At 44.3% G+C, this 18,999-nt stretch overlaps 1 protein-coding gene across 3 annotated transcripts in view; it reads right to left on the reverse strand.

Moving 5' to 3' along the window:
* LOC148150905 (S-adenosylmethionine decarboxylase proenzyme-like) overlaps positions 1-13,483 on the reverse strand; it is a 32,695-nt gene extending 19,212 nt beyond the window's left edge. Inside the window, exons 1-2 of one of the 3 annotated variants that reach the window (XM_087983147.1) lie at positions 13,240-13,483; positions 12,539-12,625 (exon numbers count right to left, since the gene is read on the reverse strand). In XM_087983147.1, coding sequence (XP_087839273.1) covers positions 12,539-12,625; positions 13,240-13,328 — 176 coding nt within the window. In that variant the 5' untranslated portion in view covers positions 13,329-13,483. Of the gene's footprint in view, positions 1-12,538; positions 12,626-13,239 lie in introns of those variants that run through there. The other 2 variants (XM_087983141.1, XM_087983149.1) reach the window with 2 other exon arrangements.
* Between the last annotated feature and the right edge of the window lie 5,516 nt (positions 13,484-18,999).

Genomic DNA, 18,999 nt, shown 5'->3' on the forward strand with positions numbered 1-18,999 from the left:
AGATCGGCGAAGGGGCGGGGTTAGACGTGGTGACGGATACAGGCGTGGGGGTGGGGTTAGACATGCAGTCGGAGATCGGCGAAGGGTCGGGGTTAGGCGTGGTGACGGAGATAGTCATGGGGACGGGGTTAGGCGTGGTGACGGAGATAGTCATGGGGACGGGGTTAGGCGTGGTGACGGAACTCGGCGGGGTTAGGCGTGGTGACGGAGATAGTCATGGGGACGGGGTTAGGCGTGGTGACGGAACTCGACGGGGTTAGGCGTGGTGACGGAGATCGGCGTGGGGGCGGATACACATGTGGCATTGTGGTCGTTTAGGTTAGTAACGTCACTGGGGGCGCAAGTGGCTGCGACGACCACAGAGACAGAGTTATTCCCCATAGCCGCGGAGGTCGCGAATCTGTCGGCAATTTTCTTCATGGTGATCGCGGAGGCGGTTGTCTGAGCGGCGATCGCGGAGGCGGTTGTCTGAGCGGCGATCGCGGAGGCTGCGAGGTCGGTGGGGACGGAAGTGACGTCATCGTCCGCGGCAGCGGCTATTGCTGCGGACGATGTAGCGGGCGCATGTGTAATGGCGCCAGACTGATTTCGGAGGCCGATGGAAGATTCTGGAACAGTTGAGGAATCCGGAGTGTGGGGGTAAGTACATGAAAGTTTTTGGTACTTACTGTCTTTAATTCCGTATACAAATTCCTGTACTTGCATAAAGAATGCAGCGTGCCAATATACCAAGCAATGAGGAATTCAAATTACTTGTTGGCTTTTGAAATGGTAATAAGCTCAAAATAAGGGAGGCTGCAATGACATCCCAATTAGAGTAAAGTAATATATGTAGCTTTGGTCTCCACATTAAAGGAAGGACATACTTGCATTAGAGATGGAGTAAAGTTTCTGGAACGAGTGGGTTTTTTTTAAAATAGTGAGAGCCGCTTCAACTGGATCTACTTTCTTTGAAGAACAGAAGAACAAAAGGGTATCAGTTGAAATATTTAAGATTATGAAGGAGATGGACAGGGTAAACAGACATTTCTTTGATCTTGATTTCCAGCCAAATGGGACATTTCAGGATGAGGGATTAATCATTTAAGACCGAGATGAGGTATGATTTCTTACTCAAAGGGATGTGAATCTGTGAAACCTTCTGTCCCTGAAGGATGTGGATATGCCAGCATTGAAAATATTTAAAGCAGAGATAGACCTTTGATTTCTCAAGGAACTAAGGGATTAACGGATTGTGGTAATGGGTGGGAAAGTAGATTTGAAGTCAAAGATAAACCATAATCTTACTCAATGGCAGAGTGGACTCAGAGCTCCATGGTTTTCTCTTACACCTATTTAGGTAACAAAATCCTGGGAGACAACGATCACTGAGAAAGTGTCAACTGTCAACTGTTCCCAAACTCTCAAAAATCTCTCTGAACTGCTGACAGTTTAAATATGGTACAGATTTTAAAAATTATATTCGAACCAATAGGCAATTTATTTTGATAGGATGTCAGCATTGCGGGCAAGGCCAGTATATATTGTTCATCCAGAACTCATCTGGAGAAAGTGGTGAGCTATCTTCTTGAACCAACGCAGCCATATGGTACAAGGGGACACACTGTGCTATTAGGCAGGGCTTTCTAGGATTAGCAGCCAGAAATAGCAATATAACTTCAAAGTGGAATGGGGAAAGATTTGGCTGCACTTTCACATTGGTTGTATTCCATGCATTTGCTGCCCATATCCTTATAATCGAGGACAAGAATTTGGAAAGAGTTGTCCAAAAAACTTTGCCAAGTTGCTACAATTGATCTGGTATAACTTACTTTTATCTAGTGCTAATAGCTACCACTGTGTATTGGCAGGTGGAATACTGAAGATGGTGAACGTTGTATCAAGTATGTGAACTGTTTTATTCTTCAAATATCTTAATTTAGGCTGTACAATTTTTAACCTCTTTCTCCTAGTCACAGGTTTTAGCACTCAATTGTACAGGTCAGCACCTTCAGAAGCAATAAGTGACAATAATATAGAAAAGAATGAACCCCAATGGAGGAAATATGAATGGTGAAGCTTCTCCGATCAATGCCTAGAATGGAACAGAAGCAGGAACTGTTCATGAGGTTGAAACATCAAATTGTTTTTCTCTCCGATAGATGCTGCCTAATTAAGGTTTAATAATTAAGGTTTCAATTAATTTCTGATTTGATTGAACATTTCCAGACTTCACAGTATTCTGCTCCAATTTAAGATGACATCTGGAATGCACTACCTAAAAAAGGTGGTGGAATCAGATTCAAGTTTTTTTTAAAACAATAAAAGTCAACCTGTTTGGACATTTTCTCTCACAGTAGTAGAACTTAAGTCCCACATTCTAGCCCAGAAGTAGAGTCATAAAACCATTAACCAGACAGAATGAGACTGACAACTTAAGAGACTTCAGGAACGAGACTGCTCTTTGAAATTAACGAGGTAAAAACAATGACTGCAGATGCTGGAAACCAGATTCTGGATCAGTGGTGCTGGAAGAGCACAGCAATTCAGGCAGCGTCCGAGGACAGGCAAAATTGACCTTTCGGGCAAAAGCCCTTCATCAGGAATAAAGGCAGAGAGCCTGAAGCGTGGAGAGATAAGCTAGAGGAGGGTGGGGATAGAGTAGCATAGAGTACAATAGGTCAGTGGGGGAGGAGATGAAGGTGATAGGTCAGGGAGGAGAGGGTGGAGTGGATAGGTGGAAAAGGAGCTGGGCAGGTCGGACAAGTCCGGACAAGTCAGGGGATCGTGTTGCTGGAGGTTAGAAACTAGGATGAGGTGGGGGAAGGGGAAATGAGGAAGCTGTTGAAGTCCACATTGATGCCCTGGGGTTGAAGTGTTCCGAGGCGGAAGATGAGGCGTTCTTCTTCCATGCGTCTGGTGGTGAGGGAGCGGCGGTGGAGGAGGCCCAGCACCTCCATGTCCTTGGCAGAGTGGGAGGGGGAGTTGAAATGTTGAGCCACGGGGCGACTTGGTTGATTGGTGCGGGTGTCTCGGAGATGTTCCCTAAAGCGCTCTGCTAGGAGGCGCCCAGTCTCCCCAATGTAGAGGAGACCGCATCGGGAGCAACGGATACAATAAATGATATTAGTGGATGTGCAGGTAAAACTTTGATGGATGTGGAAGGCTCCTTTAGGGCCTTGGATAGAGGTGAGGGAGGAGGTGTGGGCACAGGTTTTACAGTTCCTGCGGTGGCAGGGGAAAGTGCCAGGATGGGCGGGTGGGTCGTAGGGGGGCGTGGACCTGACCAGGTAGTCACGGAGGGAACGGTCTTTGCGGAAGGCGGAAAGGGGTGGGGAGGGAAATATATCTCTGGTGGTGGGGTCTGTTTGGAGGTGGCGGAAATGTCGGCGGATGATTTGGTTTATGCGAAGATTGGTAGGGTGGAAGGTGAGCACCAGGGGCGTTCTGTCCTTGTTGCGGTTGGAGGGGTTGGGTCTGAGGGCGGAGGTGCGGGATGTGGACGAGATGCGTTGGAGGGCATCTTTAACCACGTGGGAAGGGAAATTGCGGTCTCTAAAGAAGGAGGCCATCTGGTGTGTTCTATGGTGGAACTGCTCCTCCTGGGAGCAGATACGGCGGAGGCGGAGGAATTGGGAATACGGGATGGCATTTTTGCAAGAGGTAGGGTGGGAAGAGGTGTAATCCAGATAGCTGTGGGAGTCGGTGGGTTTGTAGAAAATGTCAGTGTCAAGTCGGTCGTTACTGATGGAGATGGAGAGGTCCAGGAAGGGGAGAGAGGTGTCAGATGGTCCAGGTAAGTTTAAGGTTAGGGTGGAATGTGTTGGTGAAGTTGATGAATTGCTCAACCTCCTCGCGGGAGCACGAGGTGGCGCCAATGCAGTCATCAATGTAGCGGAGGAAGAGGTGGGGAGTGGTGCCGGTGTAATTACGGAAGATCAACTGCTCTACGTAGCCAAAGAGACAGGCATAGCTGGGGCCCATACGTGTGCCCATGGCTACCCCTTTGGTCTGGGGGAAGTGGGAGGATTCAAAGGAGAAATTGTTAAGGGTGGGGACCAGTTTGGCCAAACGAATGAGTGTGTCGGTGGAGGGGTACTGTTGGGAACGTCTGGAGAGGAAAAAACGGAGGGCTTGGAGGCCCTGGTCATGGCGGATGGAGGTGTAGAGGGATTGGATATTCATGGTGAAGATGAGGCGTTGGGGGCCTTCCGTTTCCCCGACCCCCAACGCCTCATCTTCACCATGGATATCCAATCCCTCTACACCTCCATCCGCCATGACCAGGGCCTCCAAGCACTGCGTCTTTTTCCTCTCCAGACGTTCCCAACAGTACCCCTCCACCGACACTCAGTCGTTTGGCCGAACTGGTCCTCACCCTTAACAATTTCTCCTTTCAATCCTCCCACTTCCTCCAGACCAAAGGGGTAGCCATGGGCACACATATGGGCCCCAGCTATGCCTGTCTCTTTGTTGGCTACGTAGAGCAGTTGATCTTCCGTAATTACACCGGCACCACTCCCCACCTCTTCCTCCACTACATTGATGACTGCATTGGCGCCACCTCGTGCTCCCGCGAGGAGGTTGAGCAATTCATCAACTTCACCAACACATTCCACCCTGACCTTAAATTTACCTGGACCATCTCTGACACCTCCCTCCCCTTCCTGGACCTCTCCATCTCCATCAGTAACGACCGACTTGACACTGACATTTTCTACAAACCCACCGACTCCCACAGCTATCTGGATTACACCTCTTCCCACCCTACCTCTTGCAAAAATGACATCCCGTATTCCCAATTCCTCCGCCTCCGCCGTTTCTGCTCCCAGGAGGAGCAGTTCCACCATAGAACACACCAGATGGCCTCCTTCTTTAGAGACCGCAATTTCCCTTCCCACGTGGTTAAAGATGCCCTCCAACGCATCTCGTCCACATCCCGCACCTCCGCCCTCAGACCCAACCCCTCCAACCGCAACAAGGACAGAACGCCCCTGGTGCTCACCTTCCACCCTACCAATCTTCACATAAACCAAATCATCCGCCGACATTTCCGCCACCTCCAAACAGACCCCACCACCAGAGATATATTTCCCTCCCCACCCCTCTCCGCCTTCCGCAAAGACCGTTCCCTCCGTGACTACCTGGTCAGGTCCACGCCCCCCTACGACCCACCCTCCCATCCTGGCACTTTCCCCTGCCACTGCAGGAACTGTAAAACCTGTGCCCACACCTCCTCCCTCACCTCTACCCAAGGCCCTAAAGGAGCCTTCCACATCCATCAAAGTTTTACCTGCACATCCACTAAATATCATTTATTGTATCCGTTGCTCCCGATGCGGTCTCCTCTACATTGGGGAGACTGGGCGCCTCCTAGCAGAGCGCTTTAGGGAACATCTCCGAGACACCCGCACCAATCAACCAAGTCGCCCCGTGGCTCAACATTTCAACTCCCCCTCCCACTCTGCCAAGGATATGGAGGTGCTGGGCCTCCTCCACCGCTGCTCCCTCACCACCAGACGCATGGAAGAAGAACGCCTCATCTTCCACCTCGGAACACTTCAACCCCAGAGCATCAATGTGGACTTCAACAGCTTCCTCATTTCCCCTTCCCCCACCTCATCCTAGTTTCTAACCTCCAGCAACACGATCTCCTGACTTGTCCGGACTTGTCCGACCTGCCCAGCTCCTTTTCCACCTATCCACTCCACCTTCTCCTCCCTGACCTATCACCTTCATCTCCTCCCCCACTGACCTATTGTACTCTATGCTACTCTATCCCCACCCTCCTCTAGCTTATCTCTCCACGCTTCAGGCTCTCTGCCTTTATTCCTGATGAAGGGCTTTTTGCCCGAAACGTCGATTTTGCCTGTCCTCGGATGCTGCCTGAATTGCTGTGCTCTTCCAGCACCACTGATCCCGATGCTCTTTGAAATTGCCATGCAGTATCATTCTACAATCACATTTTCACTCATCATTTACAGTACTTAATTTCTCATTGAATCACAATTAAACTAGTAGAATTAGGAATACTAGCTTAAAAGATAGTGAATTCTATGTAATCTTTATGTCTTGTGTCCGTGCTCTGCTCTATTGTCTGCCTGAAACTTTAAGGAAGCTGCAGGTATGTGCATTAAACCTGAAAAGGTCATTTGCCTGCCTCATTCCTTAGTTCAGACCACAAGGTGCTCTGGGATATTGCAGTGCAGCACAATACATGACAAAGTTGTTTGAACGCAGTGGTTGAAGACAGCACATTAGGTAGAAAAAGAATTAGAAGAGCAAATTCCCAATATTTTAATGCTGTTTCCTGCATAAGGTCAGGCCATTGTCAAGTATGAACAAATTGGGAAAAGTGGACAGTTTTAGATATATTTACTGCATCAGTTTTCATTTTTTGATAGAATGTATTTGCAGGCAAACTGGGTTGCACAGGGTCACTTTGGTTAGCCTCAAGTTTGCACGCAGACCTCACCGCAATTTTATTGCCTCTTTAAATATGTTAACCATAATTTCCCACAAGAGTTTGGCTGAAGTCTGTCTAATGCAGTGTTCAGTTGTAAAAAGGTTTCCCTACTTTCATATTCCAACAACTTGCAATAACAGCAAACTTCCCATTTGCCTTTCTAACCTTTTATGAGTACAATGACACCCAGATCTCTCAGTATCACAGCATTCTGCAGTCTCCATTTAAATTATGCTTATCTATTATTCCTGACAAAGGGAACAACTTGTAATTTCTCACACAAAATGGCAAAAAAATTGCATACTCAATTAAGATATCTACACCCCTTTTTATATCCTGGCTTTTTCAAAGCTTATTTTATTTTTATGATTTTGACAACAATGCAATCAGTCCTTCACCCAGATCGCAAATATTGTAGTTGAGGTCTAATCCTTACGGCACTTCACAAGCTACTTTCTGCCCCAGCATTTATACATGCTGAAAACATTACAACAAGCAACTTTAATGTATATAGAAAAAGAAGAGTATCTGAAGTGAGTGTTGATCCTTGGAAGGTGAAACTGGGGAATTAATGGTGGGGAAACAAGGCAATACTGGAGATGGAACATGTTTTAAAAAAAAACTACCCTCACTGCAAAAGGCACAAAAAATTGCAAGAACAGTAGACACAATTTACTTCATTATTAGCTTAGAGATGATTCAGTAGGTTAATCCCCAGTATGAAAGAATTGTCTTATGAGCAAAGTTTAAAACAAATACTCATTGGAATTTAGAATGAGAGGTGATCTCATTGAAATACATAGTATTTAAATGGCTTCGCAGGATAAATGCTGAAAATGTTTCCCCTTAAAGGAGAGTCCAGTGCCAGAGAACATCCTCTCAGAATTAAGAGGCACCAATTTAAGACTGAGATCACGGGTAATATTTCTGAGGCTTATGAGTCTTTGGAACTCACTGCCAGAGAGCTGTGCGTGCACAGTCCTTATGTATACTTGAGGCCAAGATGGATAGATTGCTGATCAGTAAGGGAATCAGGTGTTTCAGGGAAAGGACAGGAAAGTACCTGCTTCCAGGTAATTCAAGGGCTGTCATGTCTTATAAAATCGTTCTGCTTTATGGTGCAACATGTTTGAGAGGAAAGCCAAAGGGCTGTGTTCCACAATTAGCATACCCCACCCCAACAGGCCCAGAGAGTTCTCAGACACCCAGCTCATCTGAATGCTCTTCCTCGCAAAGCGAGAACATTAAATAGCTTTTTCCCACGTGCATCTAAAGGAGATAAATTTGGCAAGCCCCCGAGAAGAGAGACAGTGTCTACCTTAACGTTGGTCTCCAGGACCCTCTATTACTTCCAACTCTTGCTCCCAGATCTCACATAGTCGCTCAATATCGTTCAAGGCACCGCACCCCAGTAAGTGGTAGACAGTACTAACCAAGTATGTGCTTGTGGCATGAAGCATTCTCTTCTGTCAGACCCAAAAGGGTTGGTAAAAAAGCATAGTCTTTTTGTTTGGATAAAGCCCCTAAACTGAAAGGAAGGAAAGAGGTCTCTGCTGGGCGAACCATACTTGCAGCTCATTTGGTCGAAGGACCAAGTCTCCCAAACAGGAACCCCAAGCTGCCCAAAGTTTGAATCTGTGGTCCATCATCCCTGGCTGAAATCTGGGCGCACCAACTATAGGGTAAGAAAGGAGGTTTCAGATTATCTGCCCTTGCTCTGTCACATTGCTCTCCACGCTTTGACTGAAATAATAACGATTGGATTCAGAGAGTAATCCATAACTGCCCTCATCTTACCCATAAACAATAAGGGGGCACTTTGCCTGGGAGGCCTCAATATTCAACTATATGGATCTCGGGTCCTCAAAAGCCCAGTCACCCACAAAGGACAGAAGGGAACTTCATTGATATCTTAATATCTGGAAAGGCTACTCCCCAAACCCTTTGGGTAGCTGCAATTTGGCAAGCTTAATGAGGAGCTGCCTGTTATGCCAAATAAAAGAACTAAGCCAACCAATGAGTCTCCACAATGTTTGCTTGGGAAACACAGGGGGCATTCACATGGGATATACCAAACAAGGAAGGACATTAATTTTGATAAGGGCTATTCGACCTAACCAGGATATTGGAATGTTCTCCTATCTTTGAAGATCTTCTCTAATCTTGTCAAGTGAGCAAACTTAGCCTTAAATAAATGATCAAAGGTGGGACTAACAAAAATACCTAAGTAAAGAAAGCCCCCTGCAACCATTTAAAGGGGAATCGTAATTCACCTTCAATATCAGGTATTCCCTTAAGACCCTTAAGCAGGGTATTAATCCTATACCCTGAAAAAGAGCCAAATAAAATAACACATTGTATTAAAAGGGGTGCAGAAACTGCCAGGTTCGATGATAACAGAAGAAATCATTTGCATATAATGCGATCTTATGTGCCCTTGATCTCACTTCCAATACAGCTATGTTGGGGTCCAGTCATTTTTAAAAGATTCATAGACCCCTCAAGTTCAATGAATTTTGATTTCTCAGATCACATCTTCTCTCCCACCTATTGGAAACATTGGATAAATGACAGTGAAAGCTAGCTGGATGGTACAAAAATGCATAGCCTATTTGCTCATTATGTGAACAGATATGGAACATTCTCAAGAACGATGTCCTTGGTAAGCTGCACAGCTGCTCATAAGATTTGCATATGATGGGCTTGTAAGTGCAATGACCTCTAGTTTGGTAACGCGCTGTTGAGCATGGAACTTGGAGGCCCATGTAACTGTAGGGAGCAGAGGGAACACCCTCAGCTTCTTGCAGCTTTCTGTTCCCTGGATATTTTTCTAATGAACCACTCAGGAATTTTTCCATAGCCATTAACAACACCTTTTCACTTTCACTGAACCTGCATGCATTGCTTAACCTTCTGAACAGTTCTAACTTTGAGGGGGATCAGCGTCCTGTTGCTAGGGTGTGATAGTTATTCCTTCTACCCTTGTTTCTAATGCATCGTCAACTGCTTGCCTCAAGCTCTATGCCAACGTTGAACTTATTAAAAATGTATGTATCACTATACTTCAGACTGCTCATCACCAAACTCCAAACAAATCTAAAACTAAACTGAACCTACCTTTTGCAGCATGCAGAATATAGAAATACAAATCAATAGCATATCAACATATGGTTCCTCCATTTTAGAACCCAGGATCTAAATAACATCATGCATCTTCAACATTATAACCACCATGCAATAAGCTCTGCCTAAAAGATATGATATCAGCCAGGAGTCTAATTGACTCAACCATCGTGAACACATTTGAAATTAGACTTAAGTATACTACTTTATGCAGTATCAAATTGAACAAGCAGACTTCACATGCTGAAGCAATATAGCTGTCAACTCATTTTACTGAAAGAAATAGCCAGAGCTGACTTAAAACAAAGTTCACATCTTGAATGCTCAAAGAGAAGGGTTAAAAACAAAGGGATCAATCAAGACGACTTCTCAGATAAGGTACATCTGTCGAGAATTTTTATAACCCAGTTCTTACTCAGCTACGGCAGATAAAATAGAATTTGAGTTTGAATTGAAGGCTGAAAAATCCATGGAACACGTGCAGCTAAAATGACCAACATGATTCAAGCTAAAGAATAAGTGCTCCAGAGTCCCTAGAAACTATGTCTCTAAGTTACTTTCCCGCATTTCATTTTATTCAATCCTAAAACCACAATCTAAAATTGCAATTATTGATATGATCACAGCTTAATTTTCAGAATGAATCAAATTACAAACAATTATTAAGGATCGATAAACAATTATTATAGGTAGAATAAATAATCATGTGGAAAAGATGGGAGTTTAATGGGTGATTGGAAAGTCAGCTCAAAATTCTAAAGAGGAAGCCATGTTTAACTAACTAGGAGGTTTTTTGAAGTTGTTAGAAAGGCTCGATGAGGGTAACACTGTTAAAGAAAGCAATACATGATTTCTGTTTGATACAGTGCCTAACAGACTCTAGGAATGTTACAGGTCACAGTATGAAAGGGACAGTAACAACATGGATACAAAATTGGCTAGATAACAGGAAACAGCGGTGGTCAATGGATATTTTACAGTCAAGTGAAGGTTCTCCCCAGGGTTGAGATTTGGGATCCTTGCTTCTCCTGATATATATGAATGATTTGGAGCTTGGTGTGCAACGGACAATTTCACAGTTGCAGATGACATGGAGCTTGTAAGAATTGTAAACTGTGGAAAAGGATAGTGCGGAATTCGAAACACACAATGACCAAGTGGAGGAGTATGTGGGTAGATGACAAAGAATTGTGAGATAATGTACTTTGGTTGGAAGAATATCAAACTAAAACAAAACAGGGGATATAATTGTAAAGGGGGTGCAGGAACGGAGGGACGTGGGTGTATCTGTGCACAAATCATTGAAGGTGGTAGGAAGGGGGAGACAGCAGTTAAAGCACAGTGCTCTCGACCTTATTACAAGAAGCAAAGCACAGGAACTGGGGGTGATGTGGAACTTGTACACGACATTTGCTAGATGTCATCTCGAGTTTCTTTATACACTTGTGGGCCCATTATAGGAAAGATGGGAAGGCATTGGAGACTACGCAGAACAATTTACAAGAATGGGTCAAGGTATGAGAAACTTCAGTTTTGCAAATAGACTGAATATGTTGGGACTGTTCTCCTCTCGTAAGGGAGAGAGGGGATTTGATCGAAGCTTTCAAAATCATGTCTGGGCTGAATAGAGTAGATTGGAACCAGTTTCTTGCTCAAAAGGGGAAAAAATCCAAAAGTGATGTCCAAACGTGGATGACGTGAGAAAATACATTTTCAAACAGCAAGTAGTTAGGGCCTGGAATGTACTGACTGGAAAATGGAGGCAGGTTCAGTTGTGGCAAGCAAGTGGGCATCGGAAGAGGTGAACAGGTTGAGGGGTGGCAGATGGAGTTTAATTTGGATAAACGTGAGATATTACATTTTGGTGAAACAAACAAGGGCAGGACTTCCACAATTAATAGTAGGGCTCTGGGTAATGTTATAGGACAGAGAACCAAGGGTTAAGATACATAATCCTTTGAAACTTGTTTCACAGATAGGCAGGCTGCATTCAGCACACTTGCCTGCATTGTTCAGACCTTTGAGTATGGGGTTGGGATGCCGTGCTGAGGTTGTATAGGATGGTTGTGAAGTCTGTTCAGGTTGCCATTATAGGAAGATCATTAAATTTGAGAGGACTCAAAAGATTTACCAGGATGTTGCCAGGAATAGAAGGCTTATGCATAAAGACTGATTGGGGCAACTTTCCACTGGAGCATATCAAGTTAAGGGGTGATCTTATAGAGGTTTAGAAAATCATGAGGGGCATAGGCAATATGAATAGCAAAGCTCTTGTCCCCAAGGTGGGGAAGTTCAAAACCGGGAGCATATTTTTAAATGTGAGAGGAGAATGATTTAAAAAGGATGAGGTGCATTTTTAAAAAAATAAAAACAGTGGTTCATAATCGGAATGAACTGCTAGAGGAAGTGGTGGATGCAGGTATAGTTACATTTAAAAGACATTTGGATAAGTACATGATTAGGAAGTGTTTGGAGGGATATGGGCCAAGTGCAGGCAAGTGGGATTAGTTTGGCTTGAGAATATGGTTGGCATGGACTAACTAGACCAAAGAGCCTGTTTCCATGTTGTAAGACTATGAAGTGGTGTTCATGGATATGGGAGAAAAGACATGAATTTGGCACTAGGTAATAGAGCCAGCTGACCAAATGGTTTCCTTATGCACCTTAACAATTCTGAGCTCTTGTGAAATGCACTCAAACTGTTATTTTCTCTTGGACTATTTTAACTATCCCAACAGTAACTCAGTCTCATAAAAAAACCCTTATCTCTGATCGGTAGCATAACCAATTGAGCTAAAATTTCGAAACAGATACAATTATCATAGTTAAGCATTGAAACCAGAGGTTTACAGCTCTTGATGCTTTTCCTCATTCTAAACATTGTTCTTGCAACAAGCAGCTGTTAGGAATCTAACCCATATCTTGCTCAATTCTAACTAGGTTCATAAAAAATACAAAACATTCATATACCTGAGTATATAGGCTTCCTGCCTGTCTGTCTTTGTCACACTTATGATCAAACAATGCACATTTTCCAATAGCTTGTCCCACTCAAACCTACAAAAAAAAAGGAAAAACTGTCATTAGTCTTGCAAAGACTCCAAAAGTGACAACTTATCTCAAAATTTAATCTTTGCACAACAATCATCTTTTTAAAAAATATAGCAACATATTGAAGTAGATTGACAAAGCACCTTTCATTCTTAAGATAAAAGCAAAAGCTCTGGGACCAGACAACATTCAAACATTAGTACTGAAAACCTGTGCTCCAAAACTAGCTGCGTTCCTCATCAAGCTGTTCCAGTAGAGCCACATCTGTGGCATTTACTTGGCAAAGTAGAAAATTGCCCAAATATATTCTGTACATAGAAAACAGTACAAATACAACCCAATCAATTATTGTTTCATCAGTTTATTTTCAATCAGTCAAGTGCCGTATGAAGTCAGTGCAATCAAACAGTAATTGATTTGCAATAATCTGTTCGCAACTCCTGATCTCATCACAGCCTTGGACTGAACAAGGACAAGAGCTGAGCTCCAGAGGTGAGGTGACAGTGACAGCACTTGACATCAGGGCAGCATTTGACAGAGTGTGATGTAAGGAGGTCGAGCAAAACTGGAGTCATAAGGCAATCAACAAAAAATCTAGATCGAAGGAAGAAGATACTTGCAATGAAGGTAGGACTGCAAAGGGATCAATCAAACGAGGCCGAGTTAAACAAGTTGCTCTCCATTGACAGGAGGAGGAAACTGGGTCCATTATCTCTGGAATTTAGAGTAAGAGGTGAAGTCATTGAGACAGACAAAAACCTGAAGGAGTCTGACAAAGTAGGCAGATGTTTCCCCTGGCTGAGGAATCTAGAATACAGGAGTACAGCATAAGGATAAGGGACTAATCGTTTCAGACTAAGAAGGAAAAATACATTTACTCAAAAGGGATAAATGTTTTTCTAATTCTCTACCTGAGAGATTGTGAATGCCCCAGAGTGTGTCTTCAAGGTTGACCTACTGATTTTTGATCTCCGAGTTGAAGATGGGAGGGTGGAAAAGTGGAGTAGAAGCACATGACTTCACTGAATGGGTCAGGTGTTTTTTTTGGGCACAGGGTTCAGGGAATAGACCTAGGATATATAACCTGCCAAAGGTCAGTGAGACATTTAGAAACAATAAAAAGGACTAAAATAATTAGTGCTTCTGGCTAACTAATGAAAGCTAGCACCAATTTTTATTCAATTCGTTAATGGATATAATTGGTGAGGATAGTATGGCTGATGCATATTTGGACAGTCAAAAAGCATTTCCCGAAGTGTGCAATATATTACATAGATGGTCACAACTATATTTGGTGGCAAAATAGGTTTAAAAAGAACAAAACTTCAGGGAGGTCCCAGAGAAAGTCAGATTGCCATCAGAAAAAAAAAGAATTCAGTTGTGTGGACAGGCCAGACAATTTGGGGAGATCTAGAAAACCTCATCATTCCACACTTTGATGCCAAGTCCCCAGTTTTTTTTTTAAAAAACTCTCAACCTTGCTCACACGCTCATGCATGTCCTCGGTCTGCTGCAGTGTTCAATGAAACTCAATGCAAGTAGAACATTATCTAATCTTATTGAGCACTTTACTGTATTCTGGACTCAATATTGATTTTAATCAGTGTTTTTGCCATGTGATGGCCTGAAACTTGTTTTTCATGAGCTGCTTATTCTAATATTCATATTCACTCTGGATAAATGTTTTGTTTATTACAACCAATACCATTCTCTTTGCCTTTTATTCCATGACATTTCCGACATTCAATCTTATTCGCTTTCTATCACATCCCAGGACTTGCCCTTTTTTGATCGCCTGGATCAACAGATCCTAAATTGATCAGAACGAGCTAGGTCCCAATTGTTTGCACAAGCCTCATGTCACGATTTGAGTGCTTAGAACTAAGGCTGACTTCAGGACTGAAGGAACATTTCACCATCAGAGATGGAGAGAGGTGAGAGAGGGCTACGGTGAGGCTCAGATAAGTTTCTTTTCCTCTTTTTAAAAAGAGCAGTGGGGATGGAAGCTAGAGCAGTTGCATGCTCGTCTTGTAGGATATAAAAGGTCAGGGTCACTACCAGCGTCCTTGCTGACTTTACCTGCAAGTGCTGCCAGCTTTAGCTCTGCACAGACTGCATTAGGGAGCTGAATGAACTCTGGACCATTTGGAAGGCTGAGGGGTTGATAGAGGAGACACTGGAAGGTAATCATACCTCGGTTACAAGATGAAAGTAGCTGGGTGACCATCAGGAGAGGGAAAGGGAGTAGGGAGTAGGCAGTCGTGTAGGGGTCCCCTGTGCCTGCACCCCTCAATAACAAAAACTGTTTTGGATATTTTTGGGGGAAGGCGGGAGAATAACCTACCAGGGGAAAGCCAGAGCAGCCAGGGCTCTGGCATTGAGTCTAGCCCTGTGGTTCAGGGGAACAGACAGGAGACTCTGTGGACAAGAATGAGACTCCCCGCTGGTATGATGCCTCCTGGCTGCCAGCATTAGGGATGTCTTGGATCGAGTCTACTGCATTCTTAAAGGGGAGGGTAGGCAGCCAGAAGTTGTGGTACACGTTGGTATCAATGACAAAGCTAAGAAAAGGGATGTGGTCATAAAAGGTAAATTTTGAGAGTTAGGAAGGAAGCTAAAAAGAAGGTCCTCAAGGGTCTCTGGGTTGCTGCCTGCGCCACATGCTAGTGAGGGCAGAATAAGAAGATATGGCAGACAAACCAGTGGCTGAAGAGTTGGTGCAGGGTTCCAGATTTGTGGATCACTGGGTTCTCTTCTGGGAAAGGTAGGACCACAAAATGGACAAGTTACAACTGAACTCCAGGGGGACCAATATCCTTGCGGACAGACTTGCTATAGCTGTTAGGGAAGCTTTAAACTGGGTGGGAACCAGAGTGTCAGGTCAGAAGATGCCAGTAGTTGGCATAAAGGTAGATGCAAGAAGCAGAGTGGGAGATGAAGGGTAGCCTAAATGGCAAGTGGATGGGAGTATAGACAGAAAGGCAGGAGGAAGCAATGCAGAGACCAGAGCAAAAGTTAGAAAAAAGTAAAATTGGATGCCAGAATCATATGCGAAGACAGGGAGATTGCTAAATGCTAAAGGGACAATGAGCATAAGGGCACTTTATTCCAATGCCTGAAGTATTCAAAAGAAAGTCGATGAACTTATTGTGTAAATCAGTACAAATGGGTATGATTGAGCTGTCATTACAAAAATGTGGTTGCAGGGTGGTTATGACTGAATTAAATATCCAAGGATATCAGATAATTAGGAAGGATAAGAGGGTAAGGGACATGGGGTCACGCTTTTACGTAACGATGAGATTATGGCTATCGAGAGACACAATATAGGATCTAAGGAGCAAAATGTTGAATCCATTTGGGTGGAGATCAGGAATAATGAGGGGAAGAAGTCATTGGTAGGAGTGTCTATAGGCCACCCAACAATAGTGCTACAGTGGCACAGGCGATCAAGAAACTTCTGATGCACGTAAGAATGAAATGGCAGTAGTTATGGGGGGGCTTTAACATGCATATTGATTGGCTGAATCAAGTCAGTAGAGGCAGTCTTGAACAGGGGCTCACAGAAATCATCTGTGATAAATTTCTTGAATAGCATGTCACTGAACCCACAAGGGAGCATGCAATCTTAGATCTGGTCCTGTGTACGAGACATGTAAAATTAACAATTACGTAGTTAGGGATCCTCTCAGAGTGATCACAGTATGATCGAATTTTGGATACAAATGGAGGATGAAAAAGTATAATCAAAAACCAAGGTGTTATGCTTAAACAAGGGAGACTGTAATAGGATTAGGAAGGAGTTGGCTAAATTAGACTGGGAACACAAGTTATATGGTGGAACAGTAGAAGCCTTTCAAAGAGATTTTTCCCAGAGCACAAGGCAAATATATTCTAGTGAAAACCAAGAATAGCAAGGGTAGGAAGAGCCAGCCTTGGATAAAGAAAGGAAAGATATATTATGAAAGCAAACTAGCACAGAATATAAAATCAGGGAGGAAAAGTTTTTATAAATACATGCATATAAAATGGAAAAGTGGGGCTAAAGTGGACTAAAGTCTCTTGCAGGATGCGAAAGAGAAATTAACATTGGGTAATGCTGAAACGATCAAGGCCTTGAATAACTATTTGTCTCAGTCTTCACAGTGGAAGATATGTCTTATCATGCCAAGGAATGAGGTTAAGGATACATTGGGAGGTGAGGACCTCAATTCAATTGTTATCACTAAAGGGTAGGGTTGAGCAAACCTGAGGGTCTAAAGGTAAATAAGTCCCCTGGTCCTGACTGAATACATCCCTGGATGCTGAACGAAATGACAGAAGTTTAGAAGATGTGTTAGTGATAATTTATCAAAATTCATTGGATTCTGGGCAGGTCCTGGTGGACCTGAAGACAGCAAATGTCACACCGCTGTTTAAAAAAGGGTGTTGGCATAAGGCAGGTATCTATAGACCAGTTATCTTAACATCTGCAGTTGGGAAAATGCTGGAGACTATCAAGAAAGAAGAAATAGTGAAACATCTGGACGGAAAGGTTCCTATCAGGTGGATGCAGCTTGGATTCAAGAAGGGAAGGTCGTGTTTGACAAACACATTGGAGTTTTGAGGATTTAACAAGCACAGTGATCGGGGGGGGGGGGGGGGGGGGGGGCTGTTTAAAGAGAACCAGTGGATGCTGTATACTTGGATTTCCAGAAGGCATTCAATAAAGTGCCACATCTTGGATTCATCCATTAGAATGCATGGAGTTGTGTGGAATGTACTAGCATGGATAGAGGACTGGTTAACCAACAGAAAGCAGCGAGTCAGGATAAATGGTTGTTACTCAGGATGGAGATCAGTGGTGAGCTGTCAGGGGTGGGTGATGAGGATAGATATAAAGAATTTGGAAGAGGAGATGGTAACGTATCCAGGTTTGCTGATGACAATAAATTGAGTGGAAAGGCAAACTGTGCAGAGGATTGAGGGTCTGCTAAGATTTAGATTGGTTGAGTGGGCAACGGTCTGACAGATGGAGTACAATGTTGGGTTATCCACTTTGTAAGTTAAAAAGTGTTGGTCAATAGTCAATAGGTGCAGGCGTAGGCCATTCTGCCCTTCAAGCCTGCACCACCATTCAATATGATCATGGCTGATCATCCTTAATCAGTATCCTGTTCCTGCCTTATCTCCATAACCCTTGATTCCACTATCCTTGAGAGCTCTATCCAACTCTTTCTTAAATGAATCCAGAGACTGGGCCTCCACTGCCCTCTGGGGCAGAGCATTCCACACAGCCACCACTCTCTGGGTGAAGAAGTTTCTCCTCATCTCTGTCCTAAATGGTCTACCCCGTATATTTAAGCTGTGTCCTCTGTTTCGGCACTCACCCATCAGCGGAAACATGTTGCCTGCCGCCAGAGTGTCCAATCCTTTGATCATCTTATATGTCTCAACCAGATCCCCTCTCAGTCTTCTAAACTCAAGGGTACACAAGCCCAGTCGCTCCAGTCTTTCAGTGTAAGGTAATCCCGCCATTCCAGGAATTGACCTCGTGAACCTACGCTGCATTCCCTCAATAGCCAGAATGTCTCTCCTCAAATTTGGAGACCAGAACTGCACACAGTACTCCAGGTGTGGTCTCACCAGGGCCCTGTACAGCTGCAGAAGGACCTCTTTGCTTCTATACTCAATCCCTCTTGTTATGAAGGCCAGCATGCTATTAGCCTTCTTCACTACCTGCTGTACCTGCATGCTTACCTTCATTGAGTGGTGTACAAGAACCCCCAGATCTCTCTGTACTGCCCCTTTACCTAAATTGATTCCACTTAGGTGGTAATCTGCCTTCCTGTTCTTGCCACCAAAGTGGATAAGGATCCATTTATCCACGTGAAAGTGCATCTGCCATGCATCTGAGCACTCACCGAACATGTCCAGGTCACCCTGTAATCTCCTAAGATCCTCATCACATTTCACCCTGCCACCCAGCTGATGAAATTTGCGAATGTTATTGCTAATACCATCTTGTATATCCTGAAGATAGATTGTAAAAAGCTGCGATCCCAGTACTGATCCGTGCGGTACCCCACTGGTCAGTGCCTGGCATTCCGAAATGGAGGGGTGGAGGAGTGTGGAAGGATGAGAGAATGCAGGCTGCGGCCCTATGAAGCAGGGGGAGGGCTTGCAGTTGGCCTGTGTGGGGATGTGGGAGACTACAGGAGCCTGGTGGGCAAGGGCTGGCTGAAAGGCAGCTGGAGGGACGGAGGGAGGGAAGCACGCACGGAGGAGGAAGAGCAAAGAGAAAAGAGAAAAAAAAGCCAAAGGGGATAAAGAGAAAGAGCAAGAAAGAAAATGTGGCTGGCCAGCACGCCTTGAAGTAGGGAGAAAAGGCAGGGGCCAGC

This window comes from Chiloscyllium plagiosum, unplaced genomic scaffold, assembly GCF_037043375.1.
Source record: "Chiloscyllium plagiosum isolate Xiang-an unplaced genomic scaffold, Cpla_swu_hap1 HiC_scaffold_3, whole genome shotgun sequence".
NCBI lineage: Eukaryota > Metazoa > Chordata > Chondrichthyes > Orectolobiformes > Hemiscylliidae > Chiloscyllium > Chiloscyllium plagiosum.